This window comes from Mesoplodon densirostris, chromosome 18, assembly GCF_025265405.1.
Source record: "Mesoplodon densirostris isolate mMesDen1 chromosome 18, mMesDen1 primary haplotype, whole genome shotgun sequence".
Classification (NCBI taxonomy): Eukaryota; Metazoa; Chordata; class Mammalia; order Artiodactyla; family Ziphiidae; genus Mesoplodon; species Mesoplodon densirostris.
The window spans coordinates 9759883-9785026 of record NC_082678.1 but is presented as its reverse complement, the minus strand read 5'-3'; the positions used below and the strand labels follow the sequence as shown (position 1 = coordinate 9785026).

The 25144-nt window shown below is 44.6% G+C and overlaps 1 protein-coding gene across 3 annotated transcripts in view; it reads left to right on the top strand.

Annotated features, from left to right (window-relative positions):
- The window catches only part of KANSL1 (KAT8 regulatory NSL complex subunit 1), a 173381-nt gene extending 150009 nt beyond the window's left edge, over window positions 1-23372 (top strand). For 2 of the 3 annotated variants that reach the window (XM_060081671.1, XM_060081672.1), the window contains 9 exons: window positions 4985-5156; window positions 13942-14124; window positions 14606-14794; window positions 15110-15258; window positions 19066-19187; window positions 19830-19887; window positions 20111-20223; window positions 21038-21290; window positions 21608-23372. In XM_060081671.1, coding sequence (XP_059937654.1) covers window positions 4985-5156; window positions 13942-14124; window positions 14606-14794; window positions 15110-15258; window positions 19066-19187; window positions 19830-19887; window positions 20111-20223; window positions 21038-21290; window positions 21608-21835 — 1467 coding nt within the window. In that variant the 3' untranslated portion in view covers window positions 21836-23372. The remainder of the gene's footprint in view (window positions 1-4984; window positions 5157-13941; window positions 14125-14605; window positions 14795-15109; window positions 15259-19065; window positions 19188-19829; window positions 19888-20110; window positions 20224-21037; window positions 21291-21607) is intronic. The other variant, XM_060081673.1, reaches the window with a different exon arrangement.
- The last annotated feature ends 1772 nt before the right edge of the window (window positions 23373-25144 follow it).

Genomic DNA, 25144 nt, shown 5'->3' with positions numbered 1-25144 from the left:
AGCAGAGTTAGGGGTCAAACTCAGACAGCCTGCCCCATTGCCCACGCTTTTTTTTTTTTTTTTTTTTTTGCGGTACGCGGGCCTCTCACTGTTGTGGCCTCTCCCGTCGCGGAGCGCAGGCTCCAGACGCGCAGGCTTAGCAGCCATGGCTCACGGGCCCATCCGCTCCGCAGCATGTGGGATCTTCCCGGACTGGGGCACGAACCCGTGTCCCCTGCATCGGCAGGTGGACTCTCAACCACTGCGCCACCAGGGAAGCCCTGCCCACACTTTTAACTACTGTATGTTGCCACATAATTTTTCTTTTACAGTTTAAACATAATGTTTGTTTTATCTTTAAATCTTCAATACCTTTGGAATTTATTTTGATGTGAAGTAGGAATCCAACTTCTTCCCACCCCCCAGACCTTGACTTCCCTGATTCATTTATTGGAAAAGTCATCTCCCCCTGACCCTTTTTTTAGTTAATTCATTTAGAAATATTGCCTGTGTTAAACATTAAATGGTCATGTTATATATATTGGTCTATTTTTTCTTTTTGTTTAATTAATTTTTCTGTTCCTTAACCAGTAGCATATTTTTTTAAATTACTGTAACTTTTAAAATGTGGTAGGGCAAATCACTCCCGTCTACCTTTGCTTAATCAGAAAATTTCTGGGAACTTTTCCCCTTGGCATTTATTCTTCCAGTTTGTAGTTTGTTTAAATTACATTTGCCTCTTGTCTCTTCTGTACCAAAAACCTACTGAGTTTAAGATTATAGATTAATTTGTAGAATATTAATAATTAATAGCTTTAAGCTTTGTGCTTAAAATTTCTAGTTAAACTTATTCCAGTATTTTTTTTTATTGTTGTTATAGTCAAGAATAGATAGGCTCTTTGGTCACTTGTATGTTTCTAAATAAAAGTTATTTTTAGGAAGATGACACTTGAGAAAAACACCTGAGGTGAGGGAATGACCATGGAGCTAATAGAAGAGCCAAGTGCAGGGGCCTGTGATCAGGAAGTTTGCCTGTCATTTTGGGGAAGGAACAAGGAAGTCAGAGGAACTGGTAACGTGAGCTAGAAGAGAAGCAGGAAATGAAGTCAGAGAGGGGATAGAAGTGACAGATGGTATAGGGCTTTGTGTGTACCAGTGCAAGAACTTTGACTTTTATTCTTCATGAGATGAGCCATTGGAAGGTTTTGAGCAGAGGACTGGCATGGTGTGACTGAGGTTGTAAAACAAGATTATACCAACTACTGTGTTAAATAACTGGAAGGAGGGACAAGCAGGAAGACCAGTTCGGAGGCTGTTTAAGAAACCCATATGAGAAAAGATAGTGACTGCAGTTGAGGTGGCATGAAGTGGTCAGATCCTGGATACATTTAGAAGGCGGAGACGATAGGATTTCATGATTGGTTTTGGGGTATGATAAAGAAGTTTAGGATGAGTCCAAGGATTTATGATTGAGCAACTGGAAGTTGGGAAGAGTTAGGAGCTCAGTGTTAACTCACTAACTCTGAATGCCTATTAAGGCAGCTAAGTGGAGATGTTGAATGGGCAGTGTGAAATTGTATTAATTGATGTCCTAATATCGAATACTTTTCATATCCAGGAATAAATCCCACTTGCTCATGGTAGGTTGTTTTTATTTTTTTGTGGTTTTTAAAATAAACAAATAAATAAATAAATACATGTGTATAATTCGGCATCTTATTTCTGTGTGTGTATATTTAAAGTTGCCTGAACTGTACTTCAAAAAAATTCTCCAAATTTATCACTTAATAAATTAAGATATTTTTATATACTTCTAGGTTCTATTAACACTTCACAGTTTTTCATTCAAAAGTAAGATTGGTGTGTAAGTATGTGTGCACATACTTTTTATGAGGTTTTAAATCAATTCTATTTTTCTAAGAGGACTATAGAAATCTAAAATTTTTTTTAACTTCTGATGAAAACTCTTTTTTAAAAAAAAATTTTATTTATTTATTTTTGGCTGTGTTGGGTCTTTGTTTCTGTGGATGGGCTTTCTCTAGTTGCGGCGAGTGGGGGCCGCTCTTCATCGCGGTGCGCGGGCCTCTGACTGTCGCGGCCTCTCTTGTTGTGGGGCACAAGCTCCAGACGCACAGGCCCAGTAGTTGTGGCTCACGGGCCTAGTTGCTCTGCGGCATGTGGGATCTTCCCAGACCAGGGCTCGAACCCGTGTCCCCTGCATTGGCAGGCAGATTCTCAACCACTGCGCCACCAGGGAAGCCCTAGAAATCTAATTTCTTTATGCCAGCACCAGCCATTTTAATTGAATAGAAATTATCTGTTCTTCAATGTTTTTAAAGACTTCACTGAGGACACAAGACTAGTCTGAGCCCCTGCCTTTATTTAAGGCATGTGTATTGTATTCTCCGATTAGATGGAATATAAAAATTGTAACATTTAAACATTATAGAAATGCATAATGTGGAAAATGAAAGCTCTCCTTAATCTCCTCTCCGCCATCATAGCCACGTCAGTGGTTTCTTGCACATTCCTCTATCCTCCTTCTCTCGCATCTCTCTACATGCTAGTGTTTTATTTGGATAACATTATTATGTCAAGACTGTTTATTTTTATTTTAACTTGGCTGTGTGTATGTTTCTACACGGTTGTATCCTGTATCCAGTTTATCAATTAACTAGTGCTTTTTTGAGGAGTTCTGACATGTTTGCATTTTTTCCTTTTTTCTCTTTATTAGGCCAGTCTTATACAGTTGATCTAATTAGTTGCTCTGTTCCTGTCTAACCCATTCTTGAGGTGGGTTTGGGAAGAGGGGGAAAAATACTCCCAAAGAGCAGTTCTTAAATTTGCTGTTTCTAGCACGTATTTTTTCTTTTGGTAATTTCAGCTTTTATTTTAATCTTTCTCTTAGTTTGTTCCTCTTGCCATACCGTTTTTACTCTACATCCAGTCTATAAAATGGAATGCTGTGCATTGCCCACTTGGAGAGCTAGTTGATGTCATGGGTTAGTTTATGAGGAGAAAATATACCTCCCTTTTAAGATTTCTTATTCTGATTTTTATATGTTTTTCTAGTCTTGTCAGTGTTTAAAGTTTTGTGCCATTTTTGGATTCTAATTACCTAAATCCTCCCATTCATCTCCTATGCAGTCTGTGGTTTTTGTCCCTGCCAACGTAGGCCCCTCTCTCTCTCTGCCTCAAAATGTTACCTCCCCCAGAAAGCCAGCCCTGGTTAAATAGGTTGCAAGAGGTATTTTTTCCCAACACAGTACCAGTTAATGTCTACAGAAGTGTGTGTTTAGTTGGTATAATTTCCTTTCAAAGGCATCTACAATTGCAGCTTATTAGAATTCTTTTACTATAGCGTAAGTTGCCCAGTCTAACCTTCACAGGGCCTTCTTTGAATGCCACCCATCTATGTCGCTGCAAGAAGGAGGCAGTTGGGGAATGTTGATAAAGACCGCATTGTTCTCATATTTATCTTTCTTCTGTGCGTGTCTGTGAAGGCAAACAGCTTTCAAGAGTTGGGTGTGCTGAAACTAAACACCTCTCGCAGTTGTTACAGAGTTTTGATGTTACCCTTTTGTCTTTATTATGATACTACCCTTGCTCCTAGCATCCCTTGTCATAGTGTCATTCCACAGACAAGTCCCTTCTTCTAGGACTGCATGCTACCCAGATGACTTTTTTGTGGTCATGATTTGGCAAATGCCAGACTTGTTCATCCTAACACAAGAACCTAGGGATCCTGCATTCAGCATGACCTGAAGTTTTCTCCTCAAAGCACAAAATCATAAAAATCCCATTTTTTTTAACAGAATTAAATCTTTTGAAGACCTAGATTATTTTTTATTGTGTTTTTTGTTTGTTTGTTTGTTTTGCGGTATGCGGGCCTCTCCCGTTGCGGAGCACAGGCTCCGGACGCGCAGGCTCAGCAGCCATGGCTCACGGGCCCAGCCGCTCCGCGGCATGTGGGATCCTCCCGGACCGGGGCACAAACCCGTGTCCCCTGCATTGGCAGGCAGACTCTCAACCACTGCGCCACCAGGGAAGCCCAACTGTGATTATTTTTGACTGTGGACTTAGCTGAAGAGGTATTTCTTATCCTGCTCACATGTATACAAAAGAAGTTTAATGAAAATGATTTCTATCCCACTGGAATTAATCTAACACGAAGACTGTGGGTATGAACACTCACCATCCCAAATTCATTTTCATTACTTAAGTATGAGCTTTATAACAGTAGATTTTTAGGCTAGGTTAAAGAGTAGCTAATGAGTTCTGTGTAGTCCACGGAAATTTGCCATGTTGTTTCAGGCCACCTGGAAGTCTTTTTATAGCAGGAGATGTGAAAAGAACAGGGAGAGGTATGGTTGGTTATTCATTAGTATGGCTCTTAGGTGGATGAAGTTGCTGAAGAGGGCAAAGTCATGTTCCACCCAGAAATCTGGAGCCAGCTATTCACCTTAGCAGATGGTGGAAAACCATCAAGGTGGTATAAACATACAGGTTTTGTAAAGTGTTCTTGGTAAGCACCTAAGGGCTTCATGTAACTTGATGTCTTCATTGGAGAAGAAGCAGGTTTACTTAATGACTTTGAAGGTTAGTGTGTTGGAGAAACGGAAATCTTTTAACAAACTGATCAAACTTTTTGTTAGTGGTGTCATATATGTATCTAGAGAGGGGCTTTTTTTTTTTTTTAGCTTGCAGGTCACTTTTATTTTATTTCTTATTTTATTGAGGTATAATGGACATATAACATTATATAGTTTCAGGTGTACAACATAATGATTTTTTGTTTGTTTCCGGCCGCGCTGCGCGGCCTGTGGGATCTTAGTTCCCCAACCAGGGATCGGACCCACGCCCCCCTTCATTGGAAGTGCGGAGTCTTAACCACTGGACTGCCAGGGAAGTCCCTAGAGAGGGCCTTTTGAATCTTTGGGATACTGAATGGGGAGCTGGGTTTTTATCAGACACTGAATTGTCAGTTTTGTCTGACTCTTCACAGGTTCACCGGAACAGCACAGTGCGCTCTGGCTGTGATGTGAACCCCTCCTGTGCACTGTGCGGCTCAGGCAGTGCCAGCACCATGCCTCCAGAAATCCACTATGAAGCCCCTCTGTTGGAACGCCTTTCCCAGTTGGATTCTTGTGTTCACCCGGTTCTAGCATTTCCAGATGGTAAGAAAGTCTACATAATATAAAGTCTAATACGTGAGACTTAAAGTGTTCAAAGTGAAAGAAAGTCGGCCAAGATTCTGGTACAACCCCCAGGTACTGTCAAGGTATTGCTGTCAACAAAGTCTTCTCTTAGAATTTTGCAAATAGATCTCCCAGACCGGAATGTGCCACTAAAACATTGCAGCTTGCTAAGAGAGAAATTCCCCTAACATTTCAAATGGTGAGGCTAGGACAGTTGCCTCCAGCTTGGAGCCTGGTCTGTTATACAGAGTCTGTCTTAAAAAATGTATTATCTATGTGGGCCATGATGTAAAACAGCATGGGCAGTGCTGCTAAGTTGATCCACCTGATAAGCCTCCGTGTCTGCCAGTTTTCCTTTTCCACCTCCCTTTTCATAATTGCTTTTCTCCCACTATGTGAAAGTCATTCCTCTTACCCATATTGAGTCTTGCTGTGGGTCTTGCCCCCCAGAGTATAAAAACCTTGGGCAGGGGCCTCCCTGGTGGCGCAGTGGTTAAGAGTCCGCCTGCCGATGCAGGGGATACGGGTTCGTGCCCCGGTCTGGGAGGATCCCATATGCCGCGGAGCGGCTGGGCCCGTGAGCCATGGCCGCTGGGCCTGCGCATCCGGAGCCTGTGCTCCGCAACGGGAGAGGCCACAACAGTGAGAGGCCCGCGTACCACAAAAAAAAAAAAAAAAAAAAAAAAAAAAAAAAAAAAAAAAAAAAAAAAAAAAACCTTGGGCAGTAGGGACACCAAGGGAACCATTTCAGAGTTCATGGCTCCTGAAGAAGAATCCTGTGGGAATTAAGTAAAAGAAAGTTTTGAATAAAAAATAATAAAGATGGAGGTACATTATTTTTTCGTATATAACTTATGGCAAGATTCTCTGCCCTTTCTGTCACCTTAGAATAAATATTTAGAGAATTAATAACTTACACCTGAAACTAACATATTGCACGTCAACTGTACAGTATTTAAGTTTTAAAAAGAGAAAGAATTAACAACTGAAATTAGATTTTACTGTGACTGTAGTCTGGTTGAATAAGTAGGTGTAAAAGATTTTTTTTAGTTAAGGTAAATATTATATATGTATGTGCTGAGGTGTTGGTATAAATATCTTTAATGCAGGTAGTATTCTAGAAAATACAGCCTTTACCACTGTCTGAGTTTATGATTTCCTTAAAAACTACATTTCAGAATTCCCCGGCGGTCCAGTGGTTAGGACTTCATGCTTTCACTGCTGAGGGGCCTGGGTTCAGTCCGTGGTCAGGGAACTGAGATCCCACGAGCCTCATGGTGTGGCAAAAAAAATTTTTTTAAACAAAATAAAAATTACATTTCAAATGGTGGGGGTACATGAGCAAAAATGTTGAAAACTGTTCTATAGACTACAGGAAGCCAGTGTTTTCATAATCTGGATTTGTTTTGCAAATAATCTCATGATCTGGCCCCGACCTACAGAATGTAAGCATTTCCTCTTGAATCACTGTGTTATTTTATCTGTGTGTTATGGCTTATATGATGGCTGTTTATGACCTTATTTTCCATTAGTTAAATTTTAAGTTCTCTCAGGATAAGGAACCATGTTTTTCTTCCTGCTCTATCCTTCATAGCACCTTACAGATAGTCTGTACAGGTTTTTGAAAGGAGGATAACTAAAATAGGAGTCTGGGGAATGCGAATTACATGGGATGTAAGATTTACTTACTGGCATGAGAAGAAAACCCAAGTTTTTTTTAGCATCAGTAGTATATTGTCTTTTTCATAAAAGGGCAGATACTAAATAATTTAGGCTTTATGGATCATACTGGCTAGGTTTAGTCTATGTTGTAACTAGGCAACTCTGCCCTTATAGCACAAAAGCAGTCGTAGAGCATGTATAAGCAAGTGGGTGTGGCTCTTTCAATAAAACTTTATTTATAAAAACAGTCATTACTGATAAACTATCCTGGAGAATCCCGTCTTCTAATTGATCAAACATTAGATGACTGTAATCCCCTCATTCCTTATCTGTTCTTCAAATGACTGGATTCTTTCTTGGTCACCTAAATCTGTTGAGCTACTCCAAGCCTTACTATCATGACTCCCTTCAACTGTAAGAAAGTCATGGTATAATATTCTTGCTGTCACATGACTTCTAGTAAGAGTGGAAATACTCAGAAAACTTGAAACATATGGATAGCAAGCTAGGCAGGGGTTTAGGTCAGGAGTGGTGGAGCAGTAAATAAACTTTAGAACATAATGAGTAGAAAACACTTAAACATTTTCCTCTGTGCTTCAGATTCCAGAGTCATTGACATTTACCCTTTCTTGCCATTTGGATTATAACTTATATAACTTAAGATAATATTTGTATAGTGTTTTATAGTTTACAAGCACTTTTCTTATACTTGTTTCATTTGCTTCTCTCAGTAATCTTGTAAAGTTACTTCAGTTTTACAGATCAAGAAATAGACTTAGAGAGGTTGTGGTTTATCTCAGGCTACATACATAGCTAATGTAGAAGGCTCCAGAATTCAAACCGAGGTCATCTGATACCTGTCCTTCTTTTCACTATAGTTCATGTTTCTCCCCAGCCAGGATATTAAGAGAAGTCAGGTTTCTACCTGTTTCCAGACTCTAGCTACAGACAGAGACACCAGGATGATTTGGGAACATTTCTTGAGTTACTCTCTCAGGATTGCAATATTGAATTGTATGGTCTCATATTTGAATAAAGAAGGCTGAAGCCTATAGTTATATCTGATTCTGACAAGGTCTCTTCCATACTCATTGAATGTCCGCTGATAAATATGTTGATCATTCCTTTGTCAACAGTATTACCATGTATAATTGGGAATTCTCTCTCCCATCCCCCAATCAAATATTCCCAAAACACCTGCCTGGCATCTCCTGTTCCATCATTCAGCATCTCTACAAGGAGGTACCCATTCCCAATTAACACTCTCTGTTCTTCTGACTGCATCGTATCTATAAATCTGACTGCTGCCCTTACACTTCCCCACTCCATTGCATTCCAAGCAACTATAGGTATCAAATGAGGGGGAAAGGAAGGAGACCCCTTTCTGTGGTCTCTGTGGTCTTCATTTTCCTGCCTGCCATTTCTCTGTGTCTGTCTTGTCTCCCCCACCACTGTTTCCCCCTCCTGCCTTTCCCCCTTCTCTCCCCTCTCTCTCGGGGAGACACACACACACACACACACACACACACACACACTCACTCACTCACTCACTCACTCACTCACTCACTCACTCACTCCTAACCATGACATTGCGCTTTTGACAAGCAAGTTGGTTATTAAACTCTACTTATGAGACTGTACAGGGGAATAGTATATATACCAAGTACAATGATTAACATATCTGCCTATGGATAAATTAGACTTTCTGTGGGTTGATTCGGGGACCTAATTAGTGTATCTGATATTGTGACTATTGGGATAATTTTGACTTGATCCAAACAACTGCCACATTCAGAATGCTATCTATTTGTAAACTGGAAGATTCCCAGGGCCATAAAGATGTGAATAGCACCTCCTAAAGTATTGAGATTCCCCAAATATCTTTGTGTAGAATAGTGAGTAATGGTGAAGACTAGCTGCCAGCACACCTGTGTGGGTCAAACATGTGCTCCAGACCTGACTTCTGGGCCACCCCTTTGCAGCCTCTTCTCTAGAATATATTTAAAGGTGGCAGGACTTCCAACTTTTCATTTTCATGTAGAGTTTTACTAATGTTTCCTAACCAGTTTGTGTACTTTGTGAGGATGGGAACCAACTGCAGCTCTTAATCTTAGAGTTCTATCTTCCATCTTGCCACACCTCAGCCACTACCATTAATTTGAGGAACTACTGCCTGACTGGAAGGTGGAGGCATTAGGGTGTGATAACCCTTTAGTACTCCAGAAAGAGGATCTTGTTTCCTTATTACCTCACTTAATCAAGCCAGTTAATCCTGAGCTTGAAAGGCAGAGGATGTATAACCTTGGGGAAAAGAACGTTTAGATTTAGGTTTGTGCTTAATAAGAGCACCACCTGCTGGCTGTGAAGATCAAGGCTCTTTTGAGAGCGCTTGCCAAGACAATTAGCTGTATACATGAGGCCACTGCACCTTACCAGCAGGAGGAGCAAGTGAGCATTACAAAACACCACAAGAAAGTGTTCTTGAGAAAATGGTGGAAAGTAATGAGTAAAACAGGTTAATCTTGGAGTGTCAGACCCTGGTGGGCCTGAAGTTCAAGTCTTTTCATTTTGTTTGAGGAAATAGTAACCTGAGGTGATGTTTCCTGTCACTGATGTGCACTTCAAGGATCCGCACCTTCCTGTTTGATAATACACTTTAATAGCCATAACCTGTGCAGGTGTGTATGTGTGGAGTCCTCTAGCTGGATGGGTCCCTACTGTGTTCTCTTCCATTTTTACAACTCTTTGCTTACTTTCAGGTCCTCTATATTCAGTCTGTTTCAGAGTTGTAGCTCTGTAGATCCCAGGTGTTATTGCTCAGAACAGGAACTCAGACCAGCAATTCCTAAGAGATATTTTTGTTCACTGACTTGGGGTTTAACTGAGTTTCTCTTTACTCTTATATAAAAGCAGTTAAAACACAGCAAACTTCTAGCAGCCTGAGTCCCTTAAACAGTTTGTTACTATCCCTACCTGCTTACTCCGTGGGTTTATAGGGGAAATTGCTCTTAGTTCTCCTTAGTACCTCAGCTCCAGAGCACAAGGCAGTAGTGGTCTACACTTGCGCCAGCTTCCACTTCAGAGCATTTACGTGAGGGGAGGGGGTAGGAGTGGGGTTTCAGTTGGAGACTCCTTGATGTAACATGTTAGAGTTGAGAGACTCAGGAGTCATTTGGTCTAGCAATAACATACAAGTGTCTTCTTTCTCTTGTGCTTAAGTCGAATTGATTGATGGTGTCTGTATGGATTTAATTAACTAATTAATTATTTGAGATGGGTCTAAGGTCTTGGGGTACAACAGAAAGAATGTTGCGAGTAGGCTGTGCCTGCAGCAGACAAAAGAGGAGAGAGCTAGAGCATGTGTGCTAGGATGTTACCAGCTCTGATCAAGTCTTGCTGCCTCATTTTGCAGATGAAGAAGCTAAAGCCCAGCTAAGTGATTTGTTCTTGTTTTCTCCCTACTCAGTGATGGGACGAGGACCCATGTCTAGGACTACTTATTTACGCCATAACCATATCCTATTTCATTTTCTCCCTGGCTTAATTTTCAGGTTTGGGAGCACAGTGACCGCGGAAAATAAAATGAAACTACTATGCTTTTGTAGTCCCATTAAACAGCCTTTGCGGGCTTCCTTGGCAGTCCAGTAGTTAAGACTCCATACTCCCAATGCAGGGGGATCATCCCTGCTCAGGGAAGATTCTGCATGCCACGTGGCACAGCCAAAAAAAAAAAAAAAAAAAAAACCAGCCTTTGCCAAGGGGGAGTAACTCTCCTGCTGACCAAGGGGTATCCTGGGATATAGGGGGAGGTGCTCTCCCACTCCTTGAGCCTTCTTTATGCCTGCAAGCTCGGCCCAGCTTTCAGAATTCCTCTAGACAATGCTTTATTTCCTATATACTTTTCCCCAACCACTGTGAGTTAGAGCAAGGAATTTTTACCATTAATACCTCTAAACTTAATTCTTACTTGGGAGATCTTTTTTTTTTTTTTTTTTTTTTTTTTTTAACATTTGACCTTTGGGGGATGGGAAAATCAAGCCATTTTATTGAGGGCCTTGGGTGGGATCTGAGGGTTGGGAGTACAATGAGCTCTGATATCGTTGGCCTGGCTGAAAGCTGATATATTTATGTTAAGGGTTGGGATAGGTGAATTTGTTTTTAAGTGTAGAAAAGAAAGAATGATTATGGGAAAAAATTTCAGAAGACAGTACTGTTCTCAGAGATGTATCTTGTTCTTTGAAGTGTCATGAAATACATGGTCTATGCTATAGGAAGGAGTTTCTTTTTTACACTGCAGAACTCTTCTGAAAAATATCCTGTACTCTCCAGTTCCTTGGGAATAATTTGAGACATTTCACCCCAGAATTAAACTGCTCCGTTCTCTGGGCCAAAGAATAATTTCATGGTGTAGTGGCTAAGAGTATAGGTTTTAGGATTTTACAGACCTGAGTTTGAATGTTGCTTGTTACTTACTAAACTGTGTAACCTTGACAGTTAATTCACCTTTCTGGATCTGTTTTTTAGCTTTAAAGGGAGCATAGTTATGTTTACATCATGGAATTGTTACGAAGATTAAGTAATACACAATGCCAGCCACAATATAATGGGTTTAGTAAATGTTCATTTATTCCCCTCTTCTTTGCCCGCCTTCCTAGCTCAGATTAAGCTATCCTCCCTGGGCACCAAAACCCCAATAATGTTTAGAAAATACACTAAGTAAACCTCTAACAATTCTGAAAAAAAGAAGGCATGCCATTGGTGAATAGAGTTTGGAGTGATTTTTGAAAGATGGAAAACAAACAGGATAACTGAAGAAATAAAACTAGAAAAAAGGAGAGCCCAAAGCACATGCTTTTGAGTAAACTCCTATGGGGTAGGAGCTGGTAGGGGAAGATTCTTTGCCCACCGTGAAAAAGGACACAGAAGTAAGGATGGGACCTGGGCATTTGCCTGGGTGATAAGTTTGGACTTGTTTTGGAATATAGCTAGGTTGGATTTTTCCCCTTTTCCATAAAGCGGTGGTGTTTCATTCTGTGCTACAGCAGCGGGTATGGACTCAGGGGCTGGGACCTTTTTTGTTTGTTTGTTTTAATTTGTTTTATTTATTTTATTTCTGGCTGCATTGGGTCTTCGTTGCTGTGCCTGGGCTTTGTCTAGTTGCAGCGAGCAGGGGCTGCTCTTTGTTGTGGTGCAAGTGCTTCTAATTGTGGTGGCTTCTCTTGTCACAGAGCACGAGCTCTAGACATGTGGGCTTCAGTAGTTGTGGCATGTGGGCTCAGTAGTTGTGGTGCACGGGCTTAGTTGCTCCATGGCATGTGAGATTTTCCTGGACCAGGGCTCGAATCCACGTCGCTTGCATTGGCAGGCGGATTCTTAACCACTGCGCCACCAGGGAAGTCCCAGGCGCTTGGTCTTTGACTATGTCCCAGATGGTTAATGATTCCCAGGAGGAACTGGGAGCTAAAGAGAGATGTTCTGGTCTTCAGATTAAAAAGGACCATGGAAAGTTTTTCAGAACCCTGAAAAAAGACCCACACCTACATCCATGGTGGTGAAGTTTCAGAATGAGACTATAAAAAGGAAAATGTAAGTTTCAGATTGCCACTAGAGGTTCTACCCAGAATAATAGGACAAGAAATAGAAATAAAAGGCATACAAATTAGAAAGAAAGTAAAACAGCTTTTTGTAAGTGACATACTTGTGTATGTAGAAAATTCTAAGGACAACACAACAACAAACAAAAACTTAGTAATGTATTTAGCAAGCTCACAGGATACAGGTCACTATATTAAAGATTACTTACTGTATTTCTACATACTAGCAGTAAACAATTATAAATTGAAAAATTTTTAAGTGCTATCATGTATAATGTCATCAAAAATATCAAATTAACAAAATATGTATAAGAACTGTACAATGGGGACTTCCTTGGTGGTCTAGTGGTTAAGACTCCGCACTCCTAATACAGGGGCCCAGGTTTGATCCTTGGTCAGGGAACTGGATCCCGCATGCTGCAACTAAGACCTGGTGCAGCTAGCTAAATAAGTAAATTAATTAATAATAAATAAAATTTTTTTAAAGAACTGTACAGTGAAAACTACCTAACACTGATGAGAGAAAATTAAAGAAATCCTAAATAAATGGAGAGGTGTACCACGTTCACGGATTGAAAGACTCAGTATCAGAGTTCTCCCCAAGTTGACCTATAGAGTACCACAGCAAGCTTTTTTCCCCCAAAAAAAGTTTAAAGGAAGAAACAGAACACCTACAAGTGAATGAGCCAGATTCCGTCTTATTGGCGACGCTGTAGTAACAGCTTTAAAGTCTGAGAGAAAACTGGTTTTAATCTAGAAATACTGTTTCTAAAGAAATTACTCTAGGCCACATTCTTAGGAAAATAAAAGAGGAAACTAACAAAAGGGGAAGATGCAAGAAGCAGTGGTGAGCCCCCAAAGAAGGTACAAAAGTATAATTAAGTCTAAAAGATTAATTTATGATATTGGATATTAACTAATCCACTTAAAAACCTAGGTAATCCCCAGGTGGGAGGTGGTGAGGGTCTGGAGGAAGGAGCGGGGAGAATAGTATAGTTCTTATTTAGGGGAAGATGTATACCCAGTACAGTGTCTCATAAAATAATAGACGGTAAGTAGTTGTTGAATGAATATATCCTGATTAACTTTATGTTGATAGAAAGAAGTAGGTTGAAACATTTCAGTTTCTAGAAGAATAAGAACAGGATGTTTATCAATCTTTCAAATAAAGTTAACAGACTTAGTGGAACACGGGAACAAAGAAAAGTTCATCAGTCTAACAAAAGGTATTTTAGATTTTTTTGTTTGGAACTTGCAAATAAAAGGCAACAGTGACTTGTCTGTGAATAAAAGAATGACCTTCAGTAAAGTTCCAATAAACAGATCTTCCACATGACAGTGCTTGCCCTGCTTGGGTCATCCTGCCACTGGGCAAATAAAAGAAGGGTGCAGTGTGGGTCTCGCTCACCGGTGAGCCAGGGTTGCTGTGAACACGCCTCACTTCGTGAGAGAAGAGCCCAGAGCCCAGGTGTCTGGACTAAAACTGCAGTGTTTTGTGTTTCTTGCAGATGTTCCCACAAGCCTGCACTTCCAGAGCATGCTGAAATCTCAATGGCAGAACAAACCTTTTGACAAAATCAAACCTCCAAAAAAGTTTTCACTTAAGCACAGAGCACCCATGCCAGGCAGTCTCCCTGATCCAACTCGTAAAGACAGGCACAAGTTGGTCAACTCCTTCCTGACAACAGCCAGTAAGTTTCAGGGGTCCAGAGAGTCCTCCAATTACTTTCCTGTTCCTTCTATGTTCTCAGGTTACTGGTATGGCCATGGCACTGTGTCGGGGTTGGGAGAAGCAGTTGACTGATGTAAATTCAGCTCACAGTCTTCTTTTCCTACTTGTCTTAGATGCTCTCGGATGGACTGTGAAAGCTATTCCAGACACCATGTATCTTGGGGCTCAGTGAACAGCCAGCTGTGGCATGGCGTTGGGTCCATCTGTGGGCAGGCTGTCTTCTGTAGTCTGGTGTCACATTTTTTTCTGGTTGAGAGCCCTGTGGGCTCCCTGGCCTGTTCTGGCCAGTGTGTTATTTGCCAGAAGCTTCAGTCCCAGAGGACTGTCCTGCTGCCCTGGGTGTCTATCACTGACCTAGAGAGAACTCAAGAGCTCGGAACTCAAATAAGAAAAGATTGAGAGAAGGTGTTTCACAGCTCTTTTTCTGTTCCCCTCTTCAGAGCTGTCCCATCACCAAACCCGGCCTGACAGGACCCACAGGCAGCACTTAGACGATGTGGGGGCCGTGCCTATGGTGGAGCGAGTGACAGCGCCCAAAGCAGAGCGCTCGCTCAACCCGCCGCCACCCGTGCATGACCCAAACCACAGCAAAATGAGATTGCGAGACCATTCATCCGAGAGAAGTGAAGGTAGGGCCAGGCCCGGCACCTCTGCCTTCGTTTGCACCTGCTCAGGGCTTTCTGGGGCAGCCTGGGCTTCTTCTAATTGCCCTTAGCTTTGTCCTTCACTTTCTAGGAAGGCAGAGTGTATGTAGGTCACGTCTTACTCTGTAGCAACCTCTGCTCCATCCCTACCTCCCGTCAACCAGTTTGCTTCATCTTTTTATCCTTTAGGCTTAGAAAGCATTTTTGCCTTTACTGCATATTGCTGGCATTCCTGGCTTGTGCTGGAAGTAGAGCAGGTTGAGGTAGCCACGTATTCCTCTTTTCTGTTGACTTCTGCAGTGTTGAAGCATCACACGGACCTGAGCAGTTCGAGCTACTTGGCGGCCACCCACCATCCACCACACAGTCCCTTGGTGCGACAGCTCTCCGCGTCATCAGACACCTCTGCACCCACCAGCTCTAGTCCACAGGTTACGGCCAGCACGTCTGTAAGTACCTGCCTGGAGTTCGGCAGCCCCTCTGCAGTGACAGCTCGTTCCAGTGGGTCTGGAGGACAGTGTAGACAGAGGGTTGTAAGGGCCAGGGCAGTTACGGGGACTCGGCTCATCTTGGCGTATTTGTCTTTTTCACGCCAAAGTGGTGCTGTTTGATCCTCCGTGGCATTGTTTTCCTTGAGTTGTTTTTCACAGTAGAGATGGATCTGAGCTGAGCCAGCCATAGAAAGCTTGACGCAGAGACAACCTCTTGGGTGATCTATGACTATTCAGGATGCATGGGACTAAGTTTCGCACAGAACTCAACAGTATCGTGACTCCGACTCTGTCGGGCTAAGTAAACACGAGAGGAGGGATAAAAGAGAGACTCCTGTGGGCACTGGAGACGTTAGATTGCCTTGTTTTTACTCTCCTGGGGAGTGGAGCTGGAGTGCTGAGAACAAACACCGGGTGTGTTAGGGTGCTTGCAAGGGAAGCAGGACATAGAGCCCATGTTTTTTAGGTGTACAGAGCAGAATTACAGATCCAGCAGGCCACGCTGGCAGTACTGACATGTCGTATGCGCGTAACGGCAGGCTCTTTGGCCCCTGATCAGCTTTTGCGGTACCACACTCCACCCCGAAAGCTGTTTGCATGGCCATTCCAGACACACGTTCACATTAATATCATTCTAGTGTTTTAATTCCTCAGTGTGTGCCTCCTTGAACACATAGACCCGTAGCTGCTTTGTAGGACCCCACTAAAGGGGTCCTTTATATAGTAATAATAATAATAATGGAGATAGTAAAAAATAAAACAATACAACTGTAATGTTTGTTGTGTCAGCGCTGAGTGCATTATGTGTGTTACCTCATTCAATCCTTTAATGAATGCCCTTTGAGGTGTAGGTGGTATAAAAGATTCCCGTCTTGTTGGCAGAGAAACTGAGTCTTTCCAAGGTTAAGTAAGCTGCGTAAAGTGAGGTGACTTGTGAGGATATAATTGTGATTGAAACCCAGTCAGTCTGACTGCAGAGCCAGTTCTCTTACCATCATGCTGCACAAAGTGAGCCTAGGTTGGGGCATTACAGACATGACTATACAGGTGCTTTGAAGCCCCTTCAGAGCTTATATCAAGACTAAGCCCACAAAATGTGCTCACTGAGCTCCTGCGATCCGGTAGATATTCTTCACATTGTTGTGTCTTTACTCTTTAAAAATCAGAGTCTTGGGCTTCCCTGGTGGCACAGTGGTTGAGAGTCTGCCTGCCGATGCGGGGGACGTGGGTTCGTGCCCTGGTCCGGGAGGATCCCACATGCCGCGGAGCGGCTGGGCCCGTGAGCCATGGCTGCTGAGCCTGCGCGTCCGGAGCCTGTGCTCCGCAATGGGAGAGGCCACAACAGTGAGAGGCCCCACGTATCGCAAAAAAAAAAAAAACAGAGTCTTTTCCAAAAGACCTCCTTGTTCCTCCCCTCCCACACCCACAGATTTTGTGTCCACAGGTGGTGTAGTATCTATCGCTAACTCAGTTGTCCATTAGTAGGGGGTCTCAGAAAAACCAAACTGTTTTAAAGAGGCTAATTCTAATAGAAGTCTTCTCTGAGACTTGGTGAGACTTCAGTATTTTTTCAACTGCCGCCCTCTTGTGCCTGGAGAATGTAAACTTAGGCCTGGATCACTTGAAATTTTTACTTATTGTCTAATGAGTACAAATTTTGTATATAGCACTGTGCTGACCCTTAAGGCTCTTGCTGCCAGATTTTTTCAGAGAATCTGGATTTATATAATAGCAAGAAGAGTGATAGGCCAGGTAGTTAAAATAAGGTAGAGAAGCTACAAGACACTGGAGAAATGGTGGGGGAGGAGAGGGATGGGGTGTATGTGGTGGTGCTCCCACAGAAAGCTACAAGAGCTGATAGATGCACCAGAATCACCTCCATGGCCTTTTTTCTTTTCTTTCTTGGAAGCCCTGGATATTCTGACTTCGTAGTTAGAAGAGAGGGGGCCCTGAACCTGTTTTTTCTTTTTCTTTTTTAAATATACTCCTCATCTTGCGTCTGACGTGCAGCCAGGTATGGGAACCACTTTCCATTCCCATCACCTGCCCTCCACCTCGTTCTAAACAGGAGAAAGTAGTTAAGTTAGATCAAATGAGTGCCTTATGCAATTGGGAAATCTAAATGTAGGGTGGGAGCTGGAGCCTGCTGAACCCCACAACCCACTCCTGTCCCTTTGCCTCGAAGGCACTAACAGCAGGCCCAAGACGATTCAGGGAAAGTACATACCTGTTTCTGCCAGCAGTTTCACATTCATTCTTGACCAAGATATAGGGAAAGCTATCTCTTGAGGCTTTCTTAAGGTACACTTCTTGTAGTGGGGTGTGTAAGTTCAGCAGAGATGTGGCAGAGGCCTTTGGGTGTGAGGTCACTAATCCTTAGCCAGGCAAGACTTGCAAAAGTCTCTTCAACCATTTTGGTTAACCAGTTACCCTAAATTTGTGAAGTCAGTGACGGTCTATTCTTACAAACAGAGGAGGAGACTGAGATGAAAAAGACATTGAGATAACCTGAAATCCTCGGTGACAGCAGCTAACATCCTGGCCCAGGAAACACTGCCTTTCACCATTTTCTGAGAAGGTCCTGAAATGATACGATGGATCAGTCATAGATCCCCCTCTAGGAACAGAGAGTAGAGAGGTCGGCTGTAGGGAACCACCTCTCCCCCATCTTCCTTCACCCTGGGCTGGCCGCGCTCGGTGGTTTGGGTTTGGATGTAGCCTCTGAGTTGTCTGCAGCTGTATTGCCACCATGGCAGCATGTTTGTCATCCCACTGTTTTGCTCTGGGCTCTCTCAGCTCAATCGCCAGTCTCTCTGTTTCAGGGCAGGGTGTTTGCTCTCTGGGCACAGGCAGCTCATGGACATGCCCCTCCATCTAAGAAACCATGCCCCTTGGCTCCCTGCTTTATTCCTCCTCCGGTCTCCCGCTTGCTGCAGATACCCACCTCCTCCTCTGATACTGGATCCTTGTTAGTCTTCTTTCCCAAGAGTTTGATCTTAACTTCCTATAGGAGCGAATTTCCTTTCTCCAGGAGCGTGAGCTGTGGAGCCAAGGCTTCTTCATCCGTTTCCCTCCACTCGTCTCTGTTGGTGTAGCTAGAACGCTCTCAGCTCTTTCCCTCAGAATAATAGCCAGAAAGGGGAAATCACATAAGGGCTGAGCAGATGGTGGGTACAGATTTAGCTGAAGAGTTCAGATCTACGAGAAGGAGGTGCTTCCATGACAACCAAGGTTAGATGATCCATTGAGCTGGGCCTGTCCTTTTGGGCATCTTTCAGGGTAGGGGAACTCACCTTTTTAACCTGAAGAATCACCACTAGGCTGAAGCATTGCTTTTAGGATCCCCCATGGGTCTGTGTCATAGACAGAGATAAAAGGGGAAGCAGAAAGGAGGATTTAGTTGGGGGGTGGGTTGTTAATAAGGCTGTGCGTGGAGGAGTAGAAACCGTGGCAGTTGACTGAAGGCCCCAGGATACCCACCCCTGTAAGCCTCAACAGAAGTCTCTTCACGTGAGCCCATGAAGAAAGAGGGTGCGAGTGAGACTTGTGGACGGAAGATACTCCTCAGGACCACTTAGTATTTCCCCTGAGCACCTTGCTGTTGTGGGTCTACCTCCTAGGTGCAAGCAGCTGCTGCCATCCCTGCCTGGGCCCTACCCAAAGACCCAGATTCCTGGTTATTGGTGATCCTGTTTTAAATCTCAGATGTATGATTTGAGGTATGTAGAATTGTTCCTCCCTCTTACACTTGCCTTCGTCTTACAGCAGCCAGTAAGGAGGAGGAGGGGAGAGAGCTCCTTCGACATTAACAACATCGTCATCCCAATGTCCGTCGCTGCGACCACCCGTGTAGAGAAGCTACAGTACAAGGAGATCCTTACTCCCAGGTAGAGGCCCCGGGTGATGGGCTCTTCTTGCTGGTCTTCCTGTCATTGCCCCTTTCCCTCTCCTCTGGTCACTGAGCTTTGGGGCCTAGCCTTGGCTGTTGTCTTCTCTTTAAGAGAAGGTCTGCCTGATCAGAGTGAAATTATTATTTCTTTACATAATTTTCTTCCATTATATGAGCACCAACCAGACCACAGGCCACAAACTGGCTATGGACATGTTTTGTTTGATGCATACAAATATGTTTTAAAATATTGAATTTGTTGTTAGCATCAAAGCAAGATTTCACATATGAATGTTTATTTCCAGCTTTTGTGGATACATCAAAAGATTGGGCAACCCTGTATATGCATTCCCATGTGGTAGCAATCAGCTGGTGCTGGCTGGTGCTGGTCCCCTCTAAACAGGTTCTTTTGCTTGAGTTTGTCGGTCTCCCAGCTCTAGTCCCGCCCTCAGCCTGCTTCCCCTCTTTCTGCCCCTTGTGCGCATTTGAGTGTGGGACCTCTTAGAGAGGCCCCAGGGCTAAGCAGGCCCAGCAGAGAGCAGTGTCACTTGCAGGTGGAGAGCTCTCGTTCCTGCACGGATGTACTTATCCTGCCCCAGACTGCCTGCCATCTCACAGTTGTTCCTTCCTGGTTTTGCAGCTGGCGGGAGGTTGATCTTCGGTCTCTGAAGGGGAGTCCTGACGAGGAGAATGAGGAGGTAATGGCGTGGGCCTTCCCTCTTAGAAGAGCACACACACTCGTGGGTGCACACACTGCAGATGCCTCAGGACCTGTGGTGGGTGTCAAGTGCAAGCTCATTGTATTCCTGTCCTGACCAGGAAGAGCCTAGTGTGGGGAGGGGATGCTTCTAGAATTGGTCTACATGCTTAAACTTGACTTCCTGGAGGAAAGAGGGGATCGATGAAGATGCTCTTTTGCAGATCGAGGACCTGTCTGACGCAGCCTTCGCCGCCCTGCATGCCAAATGTGAGGAGATGGAGAGGGCTCGGTGGCTGTGGACCACGAGTGTGCCACCTCAGCGGCGGGGCAGCAGGTGATGGAGCAGGCACAGGCCTCCAGGGCCTGTGGAGGGAGGGTCAGCGGGGAGTTGGGACCCTAGCTGTGTCCATGGAGTTGCCACTTAGTTGTTCTTCGTATTCATTCCCTGTTGATGGCTGAGAGTGCAGACGTTCTGTGGTGTGTGTTGGGACTGATGAGGGTATAAGCAGTCAAATGCTGGACCCTTGCTGAGTGGTGACTGTCCAGTCCTAACAAACTCCGGTGATCTCCCGGGGTCCAGGAGTAGGCTGTCTGTGGCATTTGGAGGCTGGTTGGGGGTTGTAGTGATTGGATTAGAGGAGCTTTGGAGGCCTCACCACAAGTTAACCTTCCTTTGAACAGTGGAGTTTGATTTTTGTGGTCTTGCTTTACTTGGAAGAACTGTCCTACCCTCTCTCCCTTCAGTGTTACAGTGAGAAGCCCTCAGGATTCTCAAGTAGAAATATTTAGGGCTCTTGTTTTTGCTTTTTTCTTTGCCTACAGTTTTCAAAGTCTGGGCTAATTCCCCTTCCCCTGTGAATCCACTGGGCACTGAGCCAGGGATTACCCCCAGCGTTGTTCGGCCGTGGCCTTTTCTTGGGATGACAGGCGTACACAGCTCTTGGATGCCGTGTTGTGTGCCTGCCCGTGTGCACAGCAGTGGGAGAAAGTGAGGGGTCTGTGGTTCCTAGGAGAGAACTGCTGGTGTCCGTCTGCCTCAGCTCCTCTGGTTGGGAACCTTTTTTCATGCCTCCTCCCAACTCAAAAAACAAACACATAAGAAATCCCCTATTACCCAGGCACTCAGATTTGCGCTTCTTGGTATACAGGTCTTACAGGTCATCAGACGGCCGGACGACGCCCCAGCTGGGCAGTGCCAACCCCTCCACCCCTCAACCCGCCTCCCCTGATGTCAGCAGTAGCCAGTCTTTGTCTGAGTTCTCCCACGGGCAGTCCCCCAGGAGCCCCATTAGCCCAGAACTGCACTCGGCCCCCCTCACTCCCGTGGCGCGGGACACTCTCCGACACCTGGCCAGCGAAGACACCCGTTGTTCCACACCAGAGCTGGGGCTCGATGAACAGGTGAGCAACGCTGCCTTTCCGTGGGATTAGCGGGGTGGCGGATGGGATTGTTGGGGGACAGCACCTGCTCAACGTGTATCTTCATTTTATGGATCCCCCCTCCCCCCCACTTTGAAGGGGACAGGGGACTGAACTTGAAGTTGACTTTCTGAAGGTACCATGGAACTGGCCATCGTTAAAAAGTTGCCCACTCTGATCATGTTCTCTGGGCCAGCCCAGGAACTCTAGAGAGCCTGGTCATGGCCCCCAGTCCGTGTGTCTGGGGAGGGAGGCGGGCTGGGGCTGGGTCCTCACCAAGGCGTCTTGTCTGCCCGCAGTCTGTCCAGCCGTGGGAGCGGCGAACCTTCCCGCTGGCCTATAGTCCCCAGGCAGAGAGTGAGGACCAACTGGATGCACAGGAACGGGCGTCGCGCTGCACTCGGCGCACCTCAGGCAGCAAGACTGGCCGGGAGACAGAGGTGGCACCCACCTCGCCTCCCCTCATCCCCCTCAAGAGTCGGCACCTGGCGGCAGCGGTCACAGCTCAGCGTCCAACTCACAGATGAGGGGGATGTGAGAATCTAAACAGACTCACTACTGGCATTAAAGCTTCAGAAATCTCTGCGTTTGATATTCAAACATCATATGCCGAAAATTTTCACAGTTTTTAGTGAATTTAAGGAATTTAGATTCTACTTCGATCATTGCTTTCTTGTTTTGATTTTTGTTTTGTTTATGTTTTGGTTTCCATGTTTTATCGTCACACACCTGAGCACTTCCTCCAGTTGGCAAACAGTTCAGGATAAGACCCTGCTGGCCTGGTCCTGGCACATCCTCTGCACTGTTGAATCACTGGACTTAGCGATGTTGGATGATCACCCCTCTCGCGCGCCCCTGTGGGCAGGGTGGGACAGCCAGGTGGGCAGAGGGAAGGGAACCTCCAGCTCAGCATCGCCCCCTGAGGTTAGGGTGGGAGAGAGCAGTGTGCTCTGGGCTCGTACCCCGTCCCCTCTGTTGCTTGGCTCAGCTCCGGCCCTTCCGGCTGGGTCCCCTTGGTCGTCTGTGCTGGAGCACCTCCACCAGAGCCTCTTGGCCTGAACCGCCAGCTGTTCTCACCCAGCTCTCAGCTGACAGAATGGCTTCCCCTTGTCACCCAGGTCTTGGAGACCTGTTCTGGGTTTCCTCTGTATTCGGTCATCTCTGTTCTGACTCCTTAACTGCGGTAACCTGGCTGCAGCTGCTCAGGTCCCCATCCTGCATCTTCGTGTCCTCTCACCTGCTCTCGCACACCATACACACACCCACGCACACAGTCCTTCCACTTGGAACGTTTCCCCCCCTGACCTGGTCTATGGAGGTGGGGTTAGGACTACTTAACCTCTCTTCCCACTCCCCTGCAGACTCTAGGGGGTCTTGGAAATGAGCAGCCATCTCTCCTGTATAATTCTGTTTTCACTGAGTCGTTTGATCATGTTTCCCCACCCCCGTCCAGTTCCCTGTCAGTGTCTGTCAGGTCCTTCCTCTTTTGAGCTCCCTCGCCTGTGGAACACTGTCTGGTCCGAGCTATGGTTCCCATCACTCCCCATCACCCCCCCGGGTTAACCTTGTGCCTGTCTCATCTATGATCACATCACCAAAAAGGGGGACAATAAGGACTTCTTTTTTTTTTTTTTTTTTTTTTTGCCATTTTGTAATCGTATAAAAATAGTAGACAAACTGCTTAATGGTTGGGGTTTTTTCACAATTTTCAACATTAGTGATATTTTTTTTTTGATTCTGTTTGCAAGTTAAAGGGTTTGTCATTGTTTCTTTAAAAACAATAATGCACCATATCCCTATGCATAAAGTGCTTCTTCTATTTATAAGGTTGAAAATTCTGAATAACCCTTTTAGCATTGTAAAAAAAAAAAAAAAGAAAAAAGAAAAAAGAACAAAAAAAACCTTGTATTTTGTAAATATTTTCTTTTCCTGCTTTGAGCTGTGTATTGGCAGCGAAACATGTAGCTGTCTTTGTTCTATAGAAATGCTTTTCTTCAGAGAAGCTGATCTTTGTTAATGTCTTGATTCTGTTCGCAAAGCACAGACTAGTGCTTAAAAAAAAAGGAAGGAAAAATTGAAAAAAATAATAAAAAAAAGTTACAGAATGTTGTATGTATGCCAGGCCCTTCTTGTTACTGGACATGGTACTGGTGGTGGCTGAGGAGCCTCCCTGAGGAGCAGTTCTCTGGGTCCTCCGACTGGCTGTGAACCTTGGGAAGTCTCCGCTGTTTTCTGGGCACCGGGCAGGGTCCTCTGATGGTCACCAGAGAGAGAGAGTGGTTCTCACCGGGGCAGGGGTAAGAGACGCCAGGAGGAAGGGCACCTTCGTAAATCGTCTTTTTTTGTTGTTGTTGTTGTTGGATGTAAGTAATTGATCCACTGCTCTTAATGTTCCTTCCTCTAGTGAGGCTGGCCAGCATTGTGACATTTTTTAATCTATTTTAAATTGCTCTTTAATGGAGATTTCACTTTGCATCATCCACCTTTTCTGGTGTTGAGGTCACTGCAGACATGTATATACTTTGCGTGGAACCTGAGCTGGTTCTCAACAGTTTTCTTCTGAGGAGGCTATGCTTGGTTTTCTTTGTACAAGATGAATAAGTAGGCAGGCCTGCGACTCTCTTTACTTCCTTTTCTCCTTTTTCTTTTTTTTTTTCATAGCAGTCAAGTTGACACAGCCAATGCAGCTGCCTTTCCTGACTATGAAACCTACGAGTTCTGAGGTAGCATTTCTCTTTGGCTGTCCTGTTGCTGCTTCTATAGTTGCAGTTAAGACCTGCTCTACTTAAGCTTCTGCCTGCAGTGGCTAAAGCACAGCAGGAAAAGCTGAGAAAAGTAGTATTTTGAAACTGTATGAAAAACCAGAGGCCTGAGTGTTAGGACCTTGACCTAATTATTAAGGAATAGTAATATGATGGGTTCTGCTCTGTTTTCCTTTGTAGCATTGCCAAGGGCTACCTCGTATCCCTATCTTGATCTAGCAAACACTCTCCAATCTATAATAAGGCTCAAAGGAGAGAGGAGAGCAGCTCTGTAATCCTGGAAGGCATCTAGCCATTCATTCAGCTGACTGGCCTAGTGTCCTGCCTCAGCCCCAGGCCCCTAGGCTAATTGCCAGGGGTAGAAAGGGTTCCTAGAGCCACCCCAGCGTTCTCAGGTTTGAATACAGTGGGCTGGGCCTTACAAACTGAGTGCAGCCTTGGGAGCTCACCCACAAGGGTATTGCCCTTTGAGTTGGACCAGGATGGTTTGCCAGCACCAGAATGAGAGAATCACCTGAAAATGAGCAAGTCTGAGAGCTCTTTCACCTTCAGGGCCCCAGACCCAGCTAGTAAATCCCGATGTCCAGGTTTTAACAATATTGTCTGAGCTAAGTTCTCTAAGGCTGGGAAGGGACCTGCAAATCATACATCATTTTCTGGTCCTTTGAATCCATACATGGAGACCTTATTTAATCAGAGTAATAACTTTATTTTCCAAATTCACTTTTACAGCAACAGTGTAAATCATTTGTTAAAACACACAATACACCCTATGGACATTCACAGACAGGAAGCTAAGCTAAGATGGTTTCATGTCCCTCCCCCCACCCTCAAAATTAACGAAGAAATCATGGGACTTGCAAGTGCCAGAAATTGTCCTGTGCGACACTGCAAATTCATGGGGCTAAGTCCGTTACGAGGTGAGACTCTGGGTCAGTGCCCAGGGTAACCCTTTTCAAAGCTGAAGAGAAACCAGAAGTCTCTTGAAGCCACAGATCTGTAGATAGGACAAGCTGATGACCTCCACCTCTGCCCTCATCCCTGCCTCTTTGCTTTCCTTGGAGGACAGAGATT